Source organism: Dromiciops gliroides, chromosome 1, assembly GCF_019393635.1.
Source record: "Dromiciops gliroides isolate mDroGli1 chromosome 1, mDroGli1.pri, whole genome shotgun sequence".
In the NCBI taxonomy this organism is placed as follows: Eukaryota; Metazoa; Chordata; class Mammalia; order Microbiotheria; family Microbiotheriidae; genus Dromiciops; species Dromiciops gliroides.
In genome coordinates, this window is record NC_057861.1 from 522670683 (window position 1) to 522692621 (window position 21939).

The window sequence follows — 21939 nt, forward strand, 5'->3', positions numbered from 1 at the left end:
ATACTACAATTCCAACACCTGAGCAGGGTAATCTAGTGCTTAATCTCCAGATTTATATTTTTCAACCTGTACATTGAAGAAATAAATAAATATGCACTATGATAATCTTATGGAGTACTAGTTCACTATTGGCAAATCTCTTCAGAAGAAAGGTAAATGCAAAGTATTATAAAAAGCAGGGGAATGATATAAATTAATTTGCTACAATATATTAATGGTAATATAGGACTGAGAAGGGGGAAGAGATACTTCTCCTGGTTTGGACGACAGCCAGTATTCTGAAAACCTAAAATATAATTCAGAAGGGGCAACTTTGCTCTTTTGCTGAGAAATCACTTGGCCGAATGGGGGAGGGGCAGAACCGAAGTAGAGGAGCATTCATCAAACTGTTTCTATGCTCTTTTTTTTTTTTGCAAGTACTATTGCATATAAAGAATTAGATTTGGCAGAAGATGTATATTTATTCTGAACCTTCCATTTATGTCCTTTTATTGAAGTCATTTGCCTTTTCCAGTACATGGGGTACTTGAAAAGTTGGATAACTTTTTTTTCCTCGTTTAGTCCAAAAAAAGAAAGAAAGAAAGAAAGAAAGAAAGAAAGAAAGAAAGAAAGAAAGAAAGAAAAACCTTAGACAATGAAAAGAGCAGACACCCATTCCCTTGGACTGGACAACTTCTATCTTATTTCATACGGAATGTTCATAGAAAAAAAACTTAATTGGGAAATTGTATTCTTCCATGGAACTGTATACTATGGAGTGCACGCTTTTAAATGTCACTAAGTTCATTGCTTTCCCTGGCTATGGGGATATCATAATGAATTGATGCTCCTTTTCTGGAATAGAATGTGTAAAATAAACAGTTGGTGAAAACCATGAAGATTTAACGAAGTGAAAATCTCAGGTTATTCCTTAGGCAATTGACATGAAATTGACCTTCTTAAATGCTAGCATTAAGGACGTTCAGATAAAGGATGAATGAATCTCTAGGTCACTCAACTGCATGTATCTCCCGTCTTTCAGGAAGCAGCCGCAAAATAACAGGGAGCCCCGTGTTGGGGAGGGCTAACCTCAAACCCCGGAACCCACCAGGTTCTCTACACAGATAACATCGTGCGCTTTCTTCTTTCCCGGGATCCCGGAGGTTTTAGTTAAAAGAGTCGGCGCTAGGACCTAGTTAGACTCTGGATCTGTACCGCTTTCGGACGGGAGGAGGAGGGAGGGGGGTGAGGGGGAGTGGGAAAGAAGGGTTGTATGGGGGGGTGTGAGGGGGAAGAGAGTCATTTATGCAGAGAAGGCGCTGCTGCCATTTCAACTCACTCCACGTCACTACTCGGGGAGGGAGGGGAGGGAGAGAGAGAGAGAGAGGAGAGAGAGAGAGAGAGAGAGGAGAGAGAGAGAGAGAGAGAGGAGGGAGGGAGCGAGGTTTCCTGAGTCTGCTGAGCCGAAGAGGCGCTCAGCTGCCAACACTCACACTGCCTGCTGCTGCTGCTGCTGCTGTTGCTGCTGCTGCTGTTGTTTGCTGCTGCTGCTGCTGTTGCTGCTGCTTGCTGCTGCTTGCTGCTGCTGCTGCTCTCTGGGCCTTAGTGGGGGGAAGGAAGAAGAGGAAAGAGAAATAAAAGATAGTCAAGTGGGAGCGGGTGGGGGGGGGGGAGAGAAAGAAAAGGAGTGATGGAGGAGTGTAAAAGAACTGCGGTGAAGGAAGAAAGATAAACTCAAAACACTCATCTGTAAAGAGAAAACCAAACAAACCTAAAAGCTTCAAAACTGGAAGAGCAGCCACTATCCACTCACTTCATCTCCTGAAGGGGAGAGGATAGGATTAGTTCACCTTAACAATCAGAAATGGTCTAAAAGCCAGCGCAAGGTCCAATGCAATATTCCAAGCTATTTCTAGTTTCTTCCACCTAAATTTGGAAGGGTTTCTCGCTGCGGCTAGGGATTGTCTGACTGGAAGTGGTGTACGTTACGAAGCCGCTGAAGCCCGGGGAAAGGGAGCTCTGCAAGGAAGAAGTTGTGTTGATTGGGGTGTTTGCCGAGGAGGAAAAAGGACGATGGGCTGGAGGAGTCGGTGCTGCCTGGGGAGATTGGACCTGCTCTGTGTGTTGCCCTCCTTCTGGGCTGCCTGCTGCCCGTGTGTAGGACTCGCGTGTACACCAACCACTGGGCTGTGAAGATCGCCGGGGGATTCCAGGAGGCCAACAGGATAGCTAGCAAGTATGGATTCATCAATATTGGCCAGGTAACCCGCAACTCCTCTCCCCCATCCCTTTTGTTATCTCCCCCTTTCCCCCCCTCCCAACCCAGACTCTTTGAAACTTTCCCATCCCGCTTCCCGCTGGAGCCTCAGCGGTGGAGATAACTCTGGCAGCGGACCCCAGTGAACCAAGCTGAGCTAGCGGCTCACTTCCCCGCCCCCTAGCCTTCCACTTCCCCTACCTCCAGATGTGCTGCCGCCTGCCTTCCCCTATCGTCCCCCTACCCCACCCCCTCGTGCGATCCCGGGACACGCACACAATCCGTACGCAGGCCACACACTACACAAAATTCTCCAGGTTGTTTGCAAGTGGTTCGGGGCAGGCGGGGAGGGGGTGGTGCTTTCCTTCAACTCTGGTCCTCCGCACATTCCTCCTCGTGTGTGTGTGTGTGTGTGTGTGTGTGTGTGTGTGTGTGTGTTTATGTGTGTGAGAGAGAATTCTCGGAGGGGGGAGTGTCTAGAAAAAAAGTCATTTGTTGGCGGGTCGGAGGGTCAGAGAGAGAAGAGGATAAACTGGGTAGCACTGACTTGTGACGGGAAAGAAGTTTCCGAGTCTAGTGACTGAATACAGTGAATCGAGGAAGAGAAGGGCGATTGGAGTGGAGAGTGGAGGAGGAGTAGAGGACTGGAGGGTGTGTGCTGGAAGAGGGGCTTTCCCTTGGTTGAAGCCCTGTTGCATATTTGGGAAGAGAGCTCTCTCCCCTTCCCTCCCCTCTGGAGGGGTGGAAGTGAACCCGAGAGTCTAGATATAGCGAGTGGGTAATGGGGGGGGGGCTGGAAGCTGGAACTTCTCCCTCCCTTAAGATCTCTGCCAGCGGATTTTTGTCTGGGAAGGTTTTGCGTCTTGTGTCAGAGCTAGAAGCTAAGATTAAGAAACGCGTGCGGGGTACGGAGGGCGGACTGAGTTCAGAGTGCAGCAGGTAAAAAGATGTTTCTCAATAGTCACGTTCGTTGGGCTTTTATTTTATTCTTTGTAATGTTAGTTATATCATTCACAGGCATAGATTACGCCCCCTTCACCTTCCCCATTCCCTCCCCGAAAGCTGTCCTGTCATTTAAAAAGATAGATAAAATGAGGTGATTCTCTGGGGATGGATGATTGGAAGCAGAACAAGGAAGCTTAGCTAAAGTCCCTGCATTACGTGAAATTTACGTGTGCCCCTTTCCCCAGCCCCCATCCTCGCCCCAGGTAACTCAGATAATTGATTTCCGTCCATCCCCTTAGCTTTCCCGTTTTGTTCCTCACCCCTTCATCTCAATCCCCAAATCAAAGCAAACCGACACAAACAAAAACAAGAAACCGAATGAATTGGGAGGAGCTGGGGGAAACTAGTCCCAGAAATGAACCACGTCTCCCCGACACGTACGCGTTCTCCAGGAGCTGAAGGGGGTGGAGGTGGGAGAAGATTCCAAGTGGAATAGGAGCCCCCCAGGCCTCTCTCTCTGGGACTCCCCCACCACACCCCCGCCCGCCAGCACAGCCAACGTGTTCTTGTGGCTTGGCCTCTGGGACTATGGGAGGTGGGGGGCGCCGGATCGGAGGGGTGAAGGGTGCTGCTGCTGCTGCTGCTGCTTTGATAAAGAGATCCACAGAGCACAGGGTTTCTTAGAAAGTCTCCAGGCTGCACATCCGTAAGCCGTTTATGCTATTTCCAGGGAATAGGAACCTGGGGCTGCTATCTCAGAAAGCCACTTGTGACCGAACAACGAGATTGGAGGAGGTCGGTTGAGCTTGGCACTGGACAAAAAACAAACAAACAAAAACGTGGGGTTCGGGGTTGGCTGTCTGGCCGGCTGAGGCTGCTGCTGCGAGCAACGCTGCGGCCGCAGCCCCTGCCAGGGTGGCGGGGAAGAAGGGAGGGAAGGGGGAGGGAGTTTCTATCCCGCTAGTTTGGCTCGCATCCTTAACCGAGGCCAGGGGAGGAGGCGGCGCAGAGAGGTCACGCTCTTTGTGCCCCAGCTCGCTTGTGCAAGGCACTGTCCTACTTGCACTGACCAGACTACTGCTGCAGAGGCAGCGGCCGCGAACGTAGCAGCAATAGCAGCAGCAGCTGGGCTTCTGAAAAGTCCCTCAGTGAAGCAGGTCCTTGGGGGGGGGGGGACAGAGGAATTGCAAAATTTGGGAAGGAAGGAAGGATAGGAGGAAAGAAGGGAGGAAGGAAGGGAGGGAGGGATTGCCAAGGAAATGTTTCTAATCTGAAGAGTTGTTCATCTTTGGCACTCTGAGATCTTTCTACTTCTCCAGAATTCAGATACTCTCACAGGACGGCTAGGGCCAAACAAGTGACGTCTATGGAGATTAACATTGAACTTAGTCTTTCGTTGCCCAGTATAAATTTAACTTCCCAAAGGCACATCTTTCAGGTCATTCTGTTAATCATCCATCCATCAATTAAGTGAAGGGAGGGATATACTAGATTTCCCTGAATCCTAATTCATCTTGGCACACATTGCTCCATCCTTGTTCAACCTGTAAGGAAACACCTGGCTTACTCTAATTCTAACAGATGTTTAGTTCAAAAGCACCTGGATCCTTTCTAGATCCAAAGGGAGTGAGAAAATACTTGGATCTAAGCACTTCGAGAATAGCAAGCTGAGGAAACACCTGGGGCCTGCTGGATCCAGTCACAGACAGTTACTTAGACAGGACTCGAGTTCCGCTACTCCCTGGCACAGCAAGTGGAAGAAGTCGGCACCAAATCCCGCTTTCCTCAAATTTATGTACATTGCTATTTCACACTAACTTTCCTAGCTTTCTATGAAGAGCCTTAAAATAAGATCTTTGCTATGGTCATGCCTTCTCAAATGCTTCTCTCAAAAACAAAGAAATGCTGAGTAGAGGGAACTAACACCATTTCTCCAAAACATCATTTCCAGTAGATTTGACTGTGCTAATTACAAAGTTCAGAGCCTTTGAGGTTATGGATGGGACCCCCTGGAACTGATGCAATAGGAATTGGAAAAAATTCAGCTGCACTTCCAGTGTAAATCATTTCCTCAGCAGATCAAAGGAGTGTAACACTATCTTAGTAGTCACTGAGGTAGTAAAATCAGTTCACACATGCAGTGTCATTGCCTTGGCAGGCCAAATGTACTTCTCGGTCAGCCTTCATTGGCTTTCTTTTAGTTGAGATAGGCCACTGAAGACATGAACTTACCTGTTGTTGTTTTACTTATTTACCTCAATCAAACTAACTGTTTGTTGTTCAGTGGCAGCCATAAAATAATCTTGGCAAAAGAAAATTGCTTTCATTTATACTATATGGAAAGTACTTTGCAAACCCTAAAGTGCTTATTAGAAATAGGAGTGGCTATTATCTTTTTTTTCAATTTCAACAACTTTTATTAGTATGCAATCTTTGAAATGAGACATCAATAATCCATTTTTTTTTTACTAGCTGTGACCATTATGTAGATTTCATTGGTTAAATCTTGTCTCATAGTTGATTTAGTCTGGTGAACACAGAAGGAAAAAATAAAGGACCTTTTGATCAGTCACTTCCTCTTGGTCAGTGGAGGGCATTACTTGTCTTTCTCCTTATTTTAATACTTTTTTGTGCTTTAGGGGCAACTAGGTGTCATAATGGATAGAGCACTGGTCCTGGAGTCAGGAGGACCTGAGTTCAAATTCGGCTTCAGACACTTAACACTTACTAGCTGTGTGACCCTGGGCAAGTCACTTAACCCAGTTGCCTCTTTATCATGATGAAGCACCTAGAATCAAGGTCCTGCCTTTTAGGACTCAGGGCATAGTATGGCTCCTGACTGTTTCTGAAGCAGTACTAGAGCCCTTTTGGAAGTATTTGTGATCTCTTCCCAATGAAGTCCTCATGGTATGGGTTGACCCAGCATAATGAGAGGAAAGTCACAGCTTTGGAAACCTTTTCCCAAGTATCTGTGTTGTAGGAAGTGAGACCTGGTTGTGAAAACATATATTTGGCTTCTTCAGAGTCAAGGGCTGGCTTATATGCGGGGCTTGTTTTTCACTTTGGAAAAGCTCCGGGCAAATGAACAGGAATGCAGTCTCAGGGTAGGGATGTTCCCTAAGAATTGGGCTTGAAGAAAGGTGAACTATGCAAGTCAAGATAAAAATCAGAGATGATACAAAGGGCTTAACATTCTCAAAAGAAAAGTTGAAGAGCATTGGTGCTTTCTTCTCATTATGGAGATAAGATTACAACTGGTATTATTTTAATAGGATGTTTCTATTTGAAGTCTTTTGTTCCTCTGGATTCTAAAAGAGGGACATGCAGGATTACCTTGGTTAGTGACCGGCACTTCACATTAACTTCACAGGATCACAGATACCAAGCTGGAAGAGACCAAGGAGATGATCTATCCTAAAACCCTTCATTTTATAGATGAGAAAGCTGAGGTCCCAGAGAGCTTAACTGACTTGCTTGTTCATGGGCACACTCTCACTTGACATCTCCCAAGTAGAATTTCACCTATAGAATCGGCACCCCATCCCCCGGAGGGGAAAGGACAGCTCACTCCTGGAGGATCCCCTTGTGACCAGTGCAGGCATTTGCTAGGCTGCCAAGACTGGAGAACACCAGGGACTTTGACCTCATTAGCCGAATACTCTAACAGACTGAGCTAACCAGTTACAGGCCAGGAGAATGAAAGAGTTTGGGGAGGGTGGAAAGCCTAATTTAGATATTTGCCTCCAAAGAGGAATCAAGAATCTTTGCTTAGACCAAACCTGTTATAAACTGGGAGTAATTGTACACACAAACTTTGAGGATCTTTATTATGGACAGATTCCTCAAAATGATAAATAACTATACTTCTTTTTCTTCATCAGTTTATAATTCTTGATTCCAAATTTGAATTAACAATGAGCAAAAGCAAATAAATATATGCACATGTATATATCTTTACTATTCATTTAGGAGGCAGCATGGTCCGGAGGATCAAGCACTGACACTGAAGGAAGAGATCACAGTTTCAAATCCTGTCTCTGACATTTACTACCTGTGTGACCTTGGACAAGTCACTTAACAACCATTGACCTCAGTTTCCTCAACTGTAAAATGAAGGGATGGACTAAAGGCCTTCTGAGTTCCCTTTCTGCAGTAGATATGCAGTTGTGAGAGAGTTAACTTTAGTGGGAACAAAACTAAGGAAGGGGTCTCTAGAAGGGGAGGTGATCAGAATCAAGCAGTGCTTTGATATGGAGAAAGGAAGGAAAGGATACTAAGCTAGAAGTAAGAAATAGGGAGGAGCAGTGTGAAAGATTGGCTAGAGAGGAGAATTAGCATGCCATTTAAATGGAACAAATATTCTTTCTATAATGATCCTCCACCAAAACCTTCATATAATGCCTTGTCATGACATGGATGTTTCTTAGTTCTCCAAGGCTATTCCATAGAGCACAAGACCTACCAAGATTGAAAGGCTTCCAGCATGGGACCTAGGACTGAACTTTTTATCTATTATGTGATGTAAACTCGGGAAACAGGGAGGAATTTCATCCTGCCTTGGTGGAAGTAGTAACCCCAATGATAAAATCATCAATCTTTCCAAGTATTTAATATTATTTTCCAAACTAACACTAACTCAAGTATACTTGGTTAGTACTTAGCATAACCCATATAACAGTTCATCCATTTATTTTTTTCAAAAGCATTTATGAAGTGTCCTTCCGTGTACTAGTGGATAAAGTGTTGGACCTGGAGTCAGGAAGACTCATTTTCCTAAGTTGCAATCTGGCCTCAGATACTTACTAGCAGTGCTAGTCACTTAACCCCGTTTGCCTCAGTTCCCTCATCTGTAAAATGAGTTGGAGGAAGAAATGGCAAAGTACTACAGTATCTTTGCTAAGAAAATCCCAAATGGTGTCATGAGAATTCGGACATGACTGAAACAACTGAACTAGACATTCTGTTAGGGATATAAAGCTGGAAATGAAAACAGTCTCTCTCCTCAAGAATCTTATATGGAAGAAAGAAAATATAAATATATGATTCAATACAAAGTAAATAGTAATTGGGGGGATGAGTATGCTTGTGTAAGACAGCTAATAACATGGGGGGATCAAGATGCACCTTGTTGGAGGTGACCCTTGAAGAAAACCTTGAAGGGAGCTAAGAATTCTAAGAGGAAATGCATTCTGGGTATAAGGAACAAACAGTATATGCGAAAGCAGAGAGGTGGAAGAGGAATGGTTTATATAGGGAAGAGCCAAGAAAATAGTTTGCCTAGAATGTAGAGGATGGTAAAGGAAATATGACGTTAATCTAGAAAGAAAATTGGAGCCAGATTGTGAGTTCTTTAGATGGAAAATATAGGACTTTATATTTGATCCAAGAGGCAATAGGGAGCCATTGAAGTATCTTGAGCAGAGAAGTAATCTTCCATCTTCCATCTCTCTGCTTTTGCATATACTGCCAATGGAAGTAAGATTCTTGAGGAAAGAAACTATTTCCATACTTACACTCATCTCCTAATATTGGAAATAGTTTGCTACAGTTCTGTTTAAGATTGACCAGAGATAGGGGGCAGCTAGATGGCGCAGTGGGTAGAGCACCGGCCCTGGAGTCAGGAGTACCTGAGTTCAAATCCGGCCTCAGACACTTAACACTTACTAGCTGTGTGACCCTGGGCAAGTCACTTAACCCCAATTGCCTCACTAAAAAAAAAAAAAAAAAAAAAAAAAAAGATTGACCAGAGAGAGAGAAAGATTAAAGTCAGGGAGACAATAAGAAATCTAGTGTAATAATAGTTCAGGGAAAAGGTGATGCAGCCTGAGCTAGGTTTGTGGCCACATGATTAAAGAGAAGAGGACAAATGTGAGAGATGTTATGGAGGTAGAACACACAACATTTGGCAGGTGATTGGACATAGTATGTGTGTAAAGGAGATAAAAATATTTAAGGATGACACTGAAGTTGTGAATCTGAATCCTAGAAAGATGACTGTAACTTTGCTAGAACCAGAAAGGAGAAAACACTATGTATAAGGATGGTTTTATAAACTGCTTTCCCTGGTAAATAAACATAGGGAGCTATTAGGTCAATTCATGAGTTAAATTTACAAGAGTTTCTTTTTTTTATTGGTGGGACAATGGGGGTTAAGTGACTTGCCCAGGGTCACACAGCTAGTAAGTGTCAAGTGTCTGAGGCTGGATTTGAACTCAGGTCCTCCTGAATCGAGGGCCAGTGCTCTATCCACTGAGCCACCTAGCTGCCCCTACAAGAGTTTCTTAACCAGTATGTAGAGACAAGGCATTTTGATATGAATCCTTTGCTATGTGAAGATATATAGGATTTCCTTACTTTCTTCCATTGGCAATTTTTTTAACCTTGTGGTACAATTGAGATGTCATTTCCATGAGAGAAGAAAGGAAGGGCAAAATGGATAGTGCATATTCAAATAATAATATGGATGTGCTTACAGGTGAAAAATACTGCTAGAGAGATGGCTGAATTAATGGGTATCTTGAGATGGGGTGAGAAGCTGATTTACTATCCCAAGCATCTCCTATGCTAACATATTTGTAGTTATTAAGTACTGAAAAAATTGGGAAATGCCAAGAGAATGAATGATAAAAAGGTAAATGTTTGCTCATAAGGCATTCAAATATCAGTTTTGCTTTCTTCCGCCTTTCTCCATTAAACACAATTTGTGTAAAAGGAAAAGCATCCATGGACCTGGTCCATAGCCATGTTATTGAACACAAAAGGATATAAAGTAAAAGAGACTGGTTGAGTTAACACAAATCTAATTGTATGAATAGTAAAAATAATTCAGACCAATACATAGTCTACTGATAAGCTTGCAACTTTTTTTTTTAAATTTTGAAGCGAACTCATCATATATGGCTATGGGGGGTCATTTATTCTAACTTGTGTTATTGGTATTTGCATGTATGTTTCATTTCCCCAACTAGATTGTAAACTCCACGAGAATAAGGAATGAATTTTTTTTCTGTCCCATATAAGACTTTAGGTAGGGCTTTAGACATCAAAGGTGCTTAGTAAATATTTGTCGAATGCACAAATTATGAATATGAAAAGTACGTAGCTTGTTTTCCATTGATAAGAAACTTTCAAAAGTTTAATCACTTGGTTATTTTGATTGCCTTCAATCTCTCCCCTCTCTAATCTGTCTTCTATATAAAACTATTAGATTGATTTTCTTAAATTGCATGTCCGACCATATCATCCATCTACTGAATATACTTCGGTGGCTTGCTATTAACCCCAAGAATCAACTATGAACTCCTCTGTTTGACCCTGAAAATTCTTTACAACCTAGGCTTGTTTTTCCATGCTAGCCTTCATATATATATATATAGCTTCCCTCCATTCTAATCATACCTCCCTACTTGCCATTCCTCACACATGAAACTTCATCTCCTGTCTCTGTACTTTTGGACCAGCTGTGCCCCATTCCTAGAATGCCCCATCACCCCCCATCTCTCCCTCTTGGAATCCCTAGTATTTGTAAACACTCAGCTCAAGTGCCACCTTTTGCAGATGACCTTTCCTTGTTACCCAAGTTAGCTTTGCCTTCTAAGGTTAACTGTATATTCTTTCTTGTTTTTGTTTTTGTTTTTTTTTCTTTTTGCAGGTCAATGGGGGTTAAGTGACTTGCCCAGGGTCACACAGCTAGTGTCAAGTGTCTGAGGCCGGATTTGAACTCCGGTCCTCCTGAATCCAGGGTCAGCGCTTAATCCACTATGCCACTTAGCTGCCCCCCTGTATATTCTTTCTTGGTATCTTGTTTATGCCTACATTTGCACGTGTTGCATCCTGCATCCTTTTTGGTGGCAGGGATGTTTTTCTTTTGTTTTTGAATCCTTTGCACTTAGATCAGTGCCTGGCATTTTAGTTGCTTAATAAATGCTTACTGACTGATTGGCTGATTGATACTACATTCATCTCCTCTTACTGGAAATACTTTGCTACAGTTCTGTTTAGCTTTAGGACCCAGCAACAGTTTTTTAGCTCTGATAGTCCCTAGTAGATGATTTAATTAATATAGGTTTGTGTGCCATTTGGTTGGCTTCTTCAAAAAGAGACTATTTATTAAAATTATTCTGGTATTTAGAATTACCCCCCAGTAGTGAGAGTCATCTACCTTTTCCTGATAAGCTAGTTTTGATTCCTGCAAACTCACGTTCATTAGTGGGGAGGGGGGAGATAGAAAGTAGGATGAGGAGTGGGTGGTTCTGAGAGCATAAATTACTTAGTCATACTTTCATCCACAGCCATGGAGAAAGGGGAGCTGTATCAGGAAGAACTCTTTGGGACCCTTTGCCAACTGGAAGATTTACTGATTTTCTTTTTGTAACTACAGAGATAAAAGGAAAATAAAAACAATATGTAAAGATAGCATATGAATTAACGTATGTGTGGGTGTCTATGGTAAGGGGAATCAGAATGAATCTTGAATTTTGAACTAGTCTATTAGTTTAGTCATAAACTTATACTTTAATATTTGAAGTTATTGTTCACATTTATAAAATACATACATTTGAGTAATCATTTAAATCAAATACATATAAACAGATTTTCAAAGAATCAAAACAGTCAAATACATTAAAGACACAATTTATTTAAAATCTGCTGAACTAGGACTTTGAATCGTCTGGCACTTTAAGACTTTTTATTGAATGTGATCATCACTGTGTGGTCATCTCTATAATCACTGATTATAATTTTGCCTGGAAATAACAACAACAACAACAATTTTATTATTATTATGCAGCTAGGTGACACAGTGGATAGAGCACTGGGCTTGGAATCAGGAAGACTCATCTACCTGAGTTCAAATGTGATCTCACTTACTAGCTGAGTTACCTGGAAAAATCACTTTACATTCTGCCTCAGTTTCCTCCTCTGTAAAATGAGCTGGAGAAGGAAATGGCAGACCACACTAGTATCTTTGCTAAGAAAACCCCAAATAGGGTCATGAAGAGTCAGGAACAACTGAAAAATGACTCAACAACAACAACAACAACAACAACAACAATAATAATAACTAGCATTTGCATAGTATTTTAAGGTTTGCAGAGTACTTTAAAGGGGAAGTAGGTGCTATTATTGCCCATTTTACAGATGAGGAAACTGAGGCAGAAAGCAGTTAAGTGACTTTTCCAGGTGACACAGCTACTAAGTGTCTGAGGCTGGGTTTGAACTCATGTCTTCCTGACTCCAGATTCAGTGTTTTCTCTACCACACCATCCAGTCTGACTCTAGTGCCTGCTCTGAAAAAAAATCCTATAATCAGCCTGATTATTTATTTGTAAACTACTACTAATTTGATAAATTGTCTAATAAATTAGAATTTATCCAATTTATCTGTGAGATGACTATATACAGTTTATTCAAATTAATTGTGAGGTGTTTTTTGTCTTAGTTGGGATCAGAAAGCATCATCTTCTGGTTGATCCAGCAAGACCAGGATGAGGCGTTTTAAGAGTCCAAGTGAATATGGAGAATGTATATATTGATGGATGGAGTAACTGGCTAAAACCAAAGTTCCCCGGTAATCAGTGGTTTCCTACTGATTGTGTCGAATTGTAACTATTGCATAACATTTCTTTTTTTCTTTTTTAAAAATTATCACCTAAATTTCATAAAGTGGCTCTCCTTCCCAGAAAACAATCCCTTATAGCAAAGACCAAAAAAGAGAGAAGGAAAAAGTCAGTAGAACTAACTTATGGAAAGACTTTTAAAAAAGAATAAATCTAAATGTTATCACTTCTATCTTGCTGCTTTCTCCTCCTCCTTCCTTTTCCTCTTTCTTCTCCTCCTCCCCTCCTCTTCTTCCTTCTTTTCTTCTTCCTCCTCCCCATCCTTCTCCTTCTCCTTCTTCTTCTTATTCCATTGTCATCATCATTAAAGTCATAGGAGAGATCTGTGATTTTAACTTTGTGGGGAGCTCCTAGTGGGAAAATTCCCTCCATTGATGTATATCCTCAACCAGACTGTAATTTATACCCTTAGAGAATTTTCTGGGTAACCAAAAGTTTAATGGATTTGCTCACTAAATAGATAGATAGATAGATAGATAGATAGATAGATAGATAGATAGATAGATACATACATACATACATACATACATACATACATACGTACGTACGTACGTACATAGATAGATAGATAGATAGATACATACATACATACATACATACGTACGTACGTACGTACGTACATAGATAGATAGATAGATAGATAGATAGATAGATAGATAGATAGATAGATAGATAGATGATAGATATAGAGAGATAGAGATAGATAGATGATAGATAGATTAGATAGGTAGGTAGATAGATGATAGATAGAAAGACAGATAGATGATAGAGATAGAGAGAGCATTTATTAAGTGCTTATATGTACAGCATTATGCTTACTATACACTATATGCATGGTATTGTGCTAAGCATTAGGGATACAAATATAGGCAAATCTCAAGACAAACTCAGGGATGCTACATTCTAATAGAGAAAGACAATACATATAGGTGAGTTGGAAATGGTGAAGGATGGCACTCCCCCAGGGAATAACAGGTCAATGGCAAATTTTAGGGCAAGGTAGAAGTCCAAAGAATAAGTCAGAATGAGTAAAGTGGGGCATGCTTAGGGGCCTTCTTAATATGGTAGTCTTGGGGAAGGAGTCACCAGTGAGGAGATAAGGGCCTCAGGGAAGGGGTTTCTCCAAGGGAGGAATGTGGCAGAAGAGAAGAAGGAATAAAAATCCAAAAAGTGTCAGGGAGGCAAGCTTTGAATCCAGTTCTTCCCAACTCCTAGGTCTGCCTTTAATCTACTACACATACTTACACATCCTTTCCCAATTACTCACACCATATTTGCTGCTTTATTGTGAGGTAATGATAGCTTTATTAGTAGTTTCTTGAACTCTACAAGTATGTCCTTTATTGAATGCTTGGCTCAAAATTGAAGAAGGAAAAGAACCCAAAACTTAGAAGGAAGCCTTGTACATGCCTGAAACTAGAGTTATAGCTTACAATATGACTTTTGAATGGTTGATGTTCCATGTTTCTCCCCATATCCTAGAATGCTATTGCCATGAGTATAACTGGGCCCTAATTAGTTTGAATAATGAATCCTCCTGAAGTGGCTCCATGTATTTGAATTTCCACTTTTGAAAGTTCTAATTATATAAAATATAGTAATTTGTTTTAGCCCAATGGAAATATGTAATGTGAATTTGAATAATACATGGACCACTTTGGGGAGATTCATTATTTGTACTAATTGAAATCTAGCTATAGTAAATATATACTTTTTTTTAAAACTGCCAATAAATAGGAGATGATAAATAGGTAAAATACTTAGTAAACATTTTCTGTGTGCCAGGCACTGTGCTAAATAAATACTAGATACAAGTACAAGCAATGAGAAAGAAAGTCTCTACCTTCAAAGAGTTTTAATGGGAGAAGAAAGATCATATAGGAAAATCAATGGGGGCAGCTAGGTGGCACAGTGGATAGAGCACCGGCCCTGGAGTCAGGAGTACCTGAGTTCAAATCCAGCCTCAGACACTTAAGACTTACTAGCTGTGTGACCCTGGGCAAGTCACTTACCCCTCATTGCCCCCCCCCAAAATATATATATATATATATATATATATATATATATATATATATATATGAATGGACTGGAGTAAGGGGAAGGAAGTAAAGTCCAAAGAGAGGTGGGGAGACTACAAATGCTTTGAAATGGTATGTGTATATCTAAATTTTTCCTGCCTATTTGACTAGAGAAAAGCATTGGCTTTAGAGTCAGAGATTATGGGATTAAATCCTGGCTTTGCCACTTGGGGCCTTAGTTACTTTAAGCAAATTGTCCAACTTCCTCTAGGCCTCAGGGGTTATGGATTGGGCTATATTATAAGGATAGGCAGCTCCTTCCACCAATGCAGCATCTTCTCTGCAATTTAAAGTCTCAAATATTTGCCTAGAGAACTGAGTTTAACTTGCAAAGGGTCAAACAACCAGGATATTTTAGAGGTAAGAAGTCTTCATAACTTCAAAGCCAGCCACTTCTATCTATTATGTCAAGCTGTTTGTGTGTATATGTATACATCTGAATATATATATATATTGTATATAATACATATTATATATGTATATGTGTATATATGCGTATATAATATTATGTAATAGGAACTAGACTTGTGATTTCATTGGTACAGGGAATTCCTGAGTGAGGAAATTCTCTCTACTAATATGGATTGGCACACTCTGAAATTTTTATCTCAGAAAATTGCTTAGAGCATTGAGAGGTTAGATGAACTACAGAGTCACATAGCTGTTATGTGTCAGAGATAGGTCTTCCTGGGTCTTTCCACTCTTCGTGTGTATTATATTAAATATATGTTTATTTATCAAGATTCACTTGCTATCCCAGTCACATTCATGTCAATATTTTTGCTGACTTGATGTTAGCAGCAAAGAGATATCTTTAATGACCTATAACATTCTTAGGTTCTGTGTTCAATCAACTGTGTGTGGCATCTCAGAAGCTGGTTTTGTCTTGCGAAAATACACTTTGGTTTTCATTCCAAGAGTGAAGCTGTTGAAGATTTATTTTTAAAAAACCTAATCTTTGGACTGATATTTTTCCCAGTATGACCAAAGTGTTACTTATACCATATATACATGGGTAATAAGTGATTTAGGACTTAAGAGTTCCAACCTACCTCCTGCCCCCTTCCCTATTATGAGAAGCTTTTACAGCTGTGAAAATATGCTGACTCTCTCTATATCTTTTTTCCATGCCTGAGTCTTGCTGCCGTTTCTGAATAAGAAAAAAATTGACCATTGTTGAATTAGTTTGAGTACAATGCAGAAAGGAACAATAATCCTAGAACTGGGGTCTTGTAGGAAAATGTCCACAACAATTGAGTTTAGAAACCCATAGTGTATTCACCCTGGGTATCCTCTAGTTGAGTTTAAACAAGTAATTGTGCTATATGGGATTCCATTTCTCAATTTCTGATATAGGGCTAGGGAAAGCCAAACTTCAATTCACTCAGAAATAATTACACAGTAGTTCCTGACAAAGATTCATCACATTTTGGGAAATGGGCTATGGATCATCTTATTTGATTAGCTTTTATTAGTCAGTGGAATACTGGTTACTTAAGGAATGTAAAAAAATATATTAACTATAACTATTCTGAAAAATTATAACTAGCTGAAAAATTATAACTGGCTTGTAAGTCCTGCCATGGTCACCATTTAATGTAAAAAAATACATTAACTGGGCCCTAATCTGTGAACTTCTGGCTGGCTGGCTAATCTATAGGCTATCAGCTACCTAAGCCAGTCTGTAAGGGCCATTTCAAAAATCCCCAACTGTGTCTCCCAGTCCATAAGAAATAGCCTCATTTTCAATTAAAGCAAATACAGAGTTTATTGATAAGGAACAAACTTAGAAATAAAAGCAAGAAATATATGACCTTTGAATTTCTGCCAACGAACGTTCTCTTTTAACTTTCTCTTCAGGAATAAAAGGGTTCCCTATCCCCCTTCTTCCACTTATTGCTACCTTTATTTAAGGTAAACATTTATTAGTACTTATTTAGTTGTGGGATTTATAGGAAAAGGAAAGGAAGGGAATATGCATTTATGTAGCACTTACTATGTAGCAGGATTTTTTTGGTTTTGTCTTACAAATATTATCTCATTTGATCCTCACAGAAATCCTATTATTATCCCCATTTTACAGTTGAGGTAACTGAGACAAATAGAACTTAAGTGACTTGCCCAGGTTCACACAGTTAATAAATGTCTGAGGCCTAATTTGAGCTTAGGTCTTTCTAACTCTGTACCTAGCACTCTATCCATTGCACCACCAGCTGCCTAATGACCTCATTGTTTTTGCTTCTAGAAGACAGTGAAAACTATTGGACAGAACATTGAGTGGACAGTGAAATGGGTGAACCTGCTTCTGTTCTCTTCCTACCATTGCCTCTACCTTGCCTTATAATTGCAGGCAAGTCATGGGCTCTCTGTGCTTCAGTTTCCTTACCTTAAATATCCTTTAGTTCATCTGTCTCGCAGGGGTAGTAGCATATTTAAAAAAATAATGCCCTACCTACTTTCTCCCAGATATTGCATTTGAGTGAAAGTTGCTTTGTAAATGTAGAGTAATAACATAAGACAGGACGGAATCCAGTGCAAACCTGTAAAAAAAAAAAAAAAGCAACATGACTCATCCCACATTTGTTGTGTTAGTATAAGGGATGATGACAGTCTTACTGGTGGTTTCTCTCAGTTAAATAGAAAGTCTTAAAGTATATTATCTGACATTATAACTCATAATGACCAATAAAGCAGTTATTCCATTAATGAGTAGATTCCAAAGTCCAGGGCTTCTTGGAAAATCAGTTGCCTCTATCGCTTGTGACATCAGACCTTGGGACTCTTGCATGATCACTCCAGGTAAGCTGGAAAATTCCTAAGGTGAGAATCAGAATTTGAAATGAAAATATCCACTAGTCAAGTCAAGCTTCATCTCACTGAATGATAAATGTTTCTTATAAAGTCCCCAGGGAAGTTTCAGGCAATAGGCAAGGGTAGTAAGGTAGAAAGAAATCTTGATTTGAAGAGCACTTGGATTTTAATCCCGTCTTTGACACTTACTGCCTGTATCACCTGGGGGAAGTAATCACTTAAACTATTTGGTCCCATTTTCCTCCCACCGGATATGATGGATTGGACTAGGTGGCCTATGAAGTTCCTTCCAGTTCTAAGTCTGGGGGTGGAAACATCCTTGAGCAAAAGATTAAGTCTAGGTCAACATGAGAATTAGGAAGAATAGGGTTGAATGCTCTAAAAGAGACAGTCAATATTAACAGAAAGCTTCAGATTATAGTCAGTACATATTCTGCATGTGGATTCAGTCCAGTTACTGGTTTACATAAAAGTCTTTGGTGTCCCATTCATTTTTTTTTTGGTGGGGCAATGAGGGTTAAGTGACTTGGCTAGGGTCACACAGCTAGTAGGTGTCAAGTGTCTGAAGTTGGATTTGAACTCAGGTGCTTCTGAATCCAGGGCCAGTGCTTTATCCACTTTACCACCTAGCTGCCCCCTCCCCCATTCATTTTTAGAAGAAGGCTTATGGTACAATCAAGAGAGGCAGTTACTTTGAAAGTAGGGAAAGTATGGGGCAGCTAGGTGGCTCAGAGGATAGAGCACTGGCCCTGGAGTCAGGAGGACCTGAGTTCAAATCCAGCCTCAGACACTTAACACTTACTAGTTCTGTGACCCTGGGCAAGTCACTTAACCCCAATTACCTCACCAAAAAAAAAAAAAAAAAGTAGGGAAAGTGTAAGACATTAATGATCATCTTTGTACTACAGATCATGTTGGAAGACTCCATACTAAGCAGATGTTAAGGTCATTTGGGGAGGAGCTGTGATATGGTGGAAAGAGAAGATCTGAGTTTGGATCCTGACTGTCACTGTGTGTGATCTTGGGCCAGCTATTTAACTTCTAAGAGCTTCAGGTTCCTCCACTGTGAAATGAGGGATCTGAAAAAGATAACCACTTAAGTCCCTTCCAGGTCTAAATCTATGAGCACAAGCGTTTCAGAAATGGCATTTGGAATAATCAATATGGTCAATCAATGCACCCTATGCATTGAAAACAGTCTCCTTTTATTGGTAGGAGGGGACTTTTTTAGTTGAGTGATTTGGTCATGTTTTTCAGATGGGAGTCTCCTGCCTGTCTGTGTCACTGTCTTATTAATTTTGAGCTTCCGATCACCAGTTCTCCAAACTCAACCTAGATAGAGGAAGAGTAGATTCAGCATATCAAGTTGGGTCAAGTGAAAGGGAAGTGGAAGACTAATTATTGTGAGGGAACCCTTGGTTCAGCAACAGGAACTGTCTAATTTGATCTTCGTAAACTCCTAGACAAGGTGGAACAAGATGAAGGAATTAAAAAAAAAAAACACACATTATGTAATGCCCTAGACTAGAAGTCGTTCTCTCTGATTTACCTGTCATACCACTTGATGATACTATATTAAAGTTTATGGGCAGGGAAACCGAATTTCCTAAAAGGAAACTCAATTGTCTGGGAGCGTAGTTGCTACAAGCAGTGATTTTGCATCCCTAAATGATGACTAGCCAACTTAAATGAGAATAAACACAGTATTAGCCCTCTCATCTCTCAGAATGTGACTTTACATGCATTGAGACTGGGTTTCAGTTTCCATCTGGTTCAACCCTGTAAACTAAAGCTTGGAATAGGCTTGTAAAGTCCTTTTCAGCTCTAAATCTGTGAAGTCATGATCCAAAATTTGATGACTCAGAGACCATGTTGGAAAAATGACTTTCATTCCAGAAAAAATGGTAATAATGTTACATATAGTCTTTTTAAGATCTTAGTTTACTGAGAATCCAAACCAGTTCAATAAACGCCAGGCACTTGGGGATACAAGTATATAAACCCTTTCCTCCCCGTCAATAATACAATTATCCCTTCAGCATTGCTGGGGTTAGGTGCATCGTGACCTGTGATCTGGAAAATCCATGTAAAAAATTTTGGGGCCTCCCTTCGTACCAGAGAAGGTCTGAATCTTTTCATTTTCTTTTATGGGATATTTACAGTACCTTATTGTAAAATTTGGGTTAAGTATTTGGCCATAGGCTATATGTAGGTCAAAATTAAGTAAAAATACTATGTGAAAAAGAACTTTTTCAGTGTTGTCTATTGGTCTTTGTTTTTCTGCTAAACCCCCCCCCCAAATATTCCATTTAATTCCTTTTTTATGAGTACCACATTTTTTTAATTAAAAAAATTAACATTTTTATTTAAAGTTTTGAGTTTCCAATTTTTATCCTTCCTTCCCTCCCTTCCCTCCCCCGTGCCTGAGGTGGTAAATGATGAGATATAGGCTATACATGTGCAATTATATTAAACATTACCATATTAGTAATTTTGTATAAGAAATTTTGAATAAAAGAAAAAAATGAAAGAAAGTGAAAAATAGCATGCTTCAGTCTGTATTCTGACCCATGATTGATTGAAGCTGCAGGGAAAAGTCATGATGTTGGAAGGGATAATTGTAGTCCCTGTTTTCAAGGAGTTTACATTATATTGATAGGATAGAACATACACAAAGATAAGTATCATACCATGTAGCACTGGAATCTTTACTGTTTTGTTTTCTCATGTGTATGGCTTGTCTATTGAAACAGACTGTAAGCTTCCTGAAGGCAGGCCTCCCTTGCCTAGAGAAGAAAGTTTTCTTCCTGTTATGCTATATCCTTGGTTGATGATGACTCTTGGGTTACAACCCTAACTTTTAAAGTTTCTAAATAGTGACTTTCACTATTGAAAAGTTTAGTTAAATCTTGTGATCAATTTGCGGCCATTCAGCTTTTAATTTCAGGTCTTGGGTAACACAGGTGTGTACACAAGTTCAATGATTTATTTATTATGAATATGCTGGGTATCATTTGAGATGTGAAAGGTTATCTTCCAAATAATGTGTTTGAAATGAAGCCAAAGTGGCAGATTTCTGTTGTTGACATGGTTAAACAAAGCACTAAGAAGGGATTTGGTTTGCTGATTTGTTGTCTGCTAAAAGTTGAAATCACTTCAACCTAAGTGCTACATAAATGGAAGACACGTTATGAAAGTCACATATTGTGCCATCACAGATGTTAAATAGCATGAAATTAGGCCTATTGTGAAGGCTTGAAATGTTATACTCCATCATGTGAATTTTTCCCATAAAACTAGAATTAACCAGATTTCAATTCTCAATTTTTCAAATACGTGTGGTTATGTAGTTTACATGGGTTGATCTAGGTTTGTTAAAATAGATATTTTACATATGTGTATGTATGTATGTATATCTCCAAATGATATATAAACATACTATATATGTCTGTATGTATATGTACAGACATATATACACAGACATATATATTAAAGTTTTAAAAAATAAAGGCAGGGCAACAGAATTTCCTAAAAGAAAACTCATTTATGTGGGAGCATAGTTTCCCCCAAGCATTGTTTTTGTATCCCCAAATGATAAGCTACTAATTTAAATGGAGAGAAATGCAGTTGTAATCCCTACTCATATGTGTGTATGTATTTATATATACATATATTATGTGTGTGCACATACAAATACTATATATATCTTTATTTTTAGACTAACATTTAATCTATGAGAGGAAACTCCCTCTACTGATGTAGATAACAACTGTTGTACTAATCTACATATTGTTATAGGGGTATACTAGTGCTAGTTCTAACTAGCTTATGAGAAGCAATTATTAAATTTTCATTGAGAGCATTTACATCTCAGAAATTGGCAAATGCTCACATAAAGGCTTGATCTATTGTTTTGTTGATTGTCTGTAGACTTAAGAAGGTAATACAGAAAATGGGGAGTTTTATTAGATAGCTTCCAAGGTTCCTCCCAGTTCTAAATCTTAGTCTGTGAGCCTTTGAATTCTGAAGAAACTTTTATCCCTGAAAAAACTATTGGTTGATAAAGGGTAATGAAGTACCTTCGCCTAACTATTGGACTTTTGTCTGATATCATCCTGCAGATTAAATGTAAAAGTTTGTCCTGCACACACCCCTACATACATGCATACACACATACACATAGATGATTGTGAAACATTTACCAACACACTTCTGATATGTGTGTTTGTATATATATATATATACCTAT

General features: G+C 39.9%; 1 protein-coding gene across 1 annotated transcript in view; it reads left to right on the forward strand.

Annotated features, from left to right (window-relative positions):
- The first annotated feature begins 1664 nt into the window (after nt 1-1664).
- Nucleotides 1665-21939, forward strand: part of PCSK5 (proprotein convertase subtilisin/kexin type 5) — a 649923-nt gene continuing 629648 nt past the window's right edge. The window contains 2 exon segments of the mRNA XM_043976670.1: nt 1665-2101; nt 2104-2240. Of these exon segments, the coding sequence (XP_043832605.1) occupies nt 2053-2101; nt 2104-2240 (186 nt within the window). The 5' untranslated portion in view covers nt 1665-2052.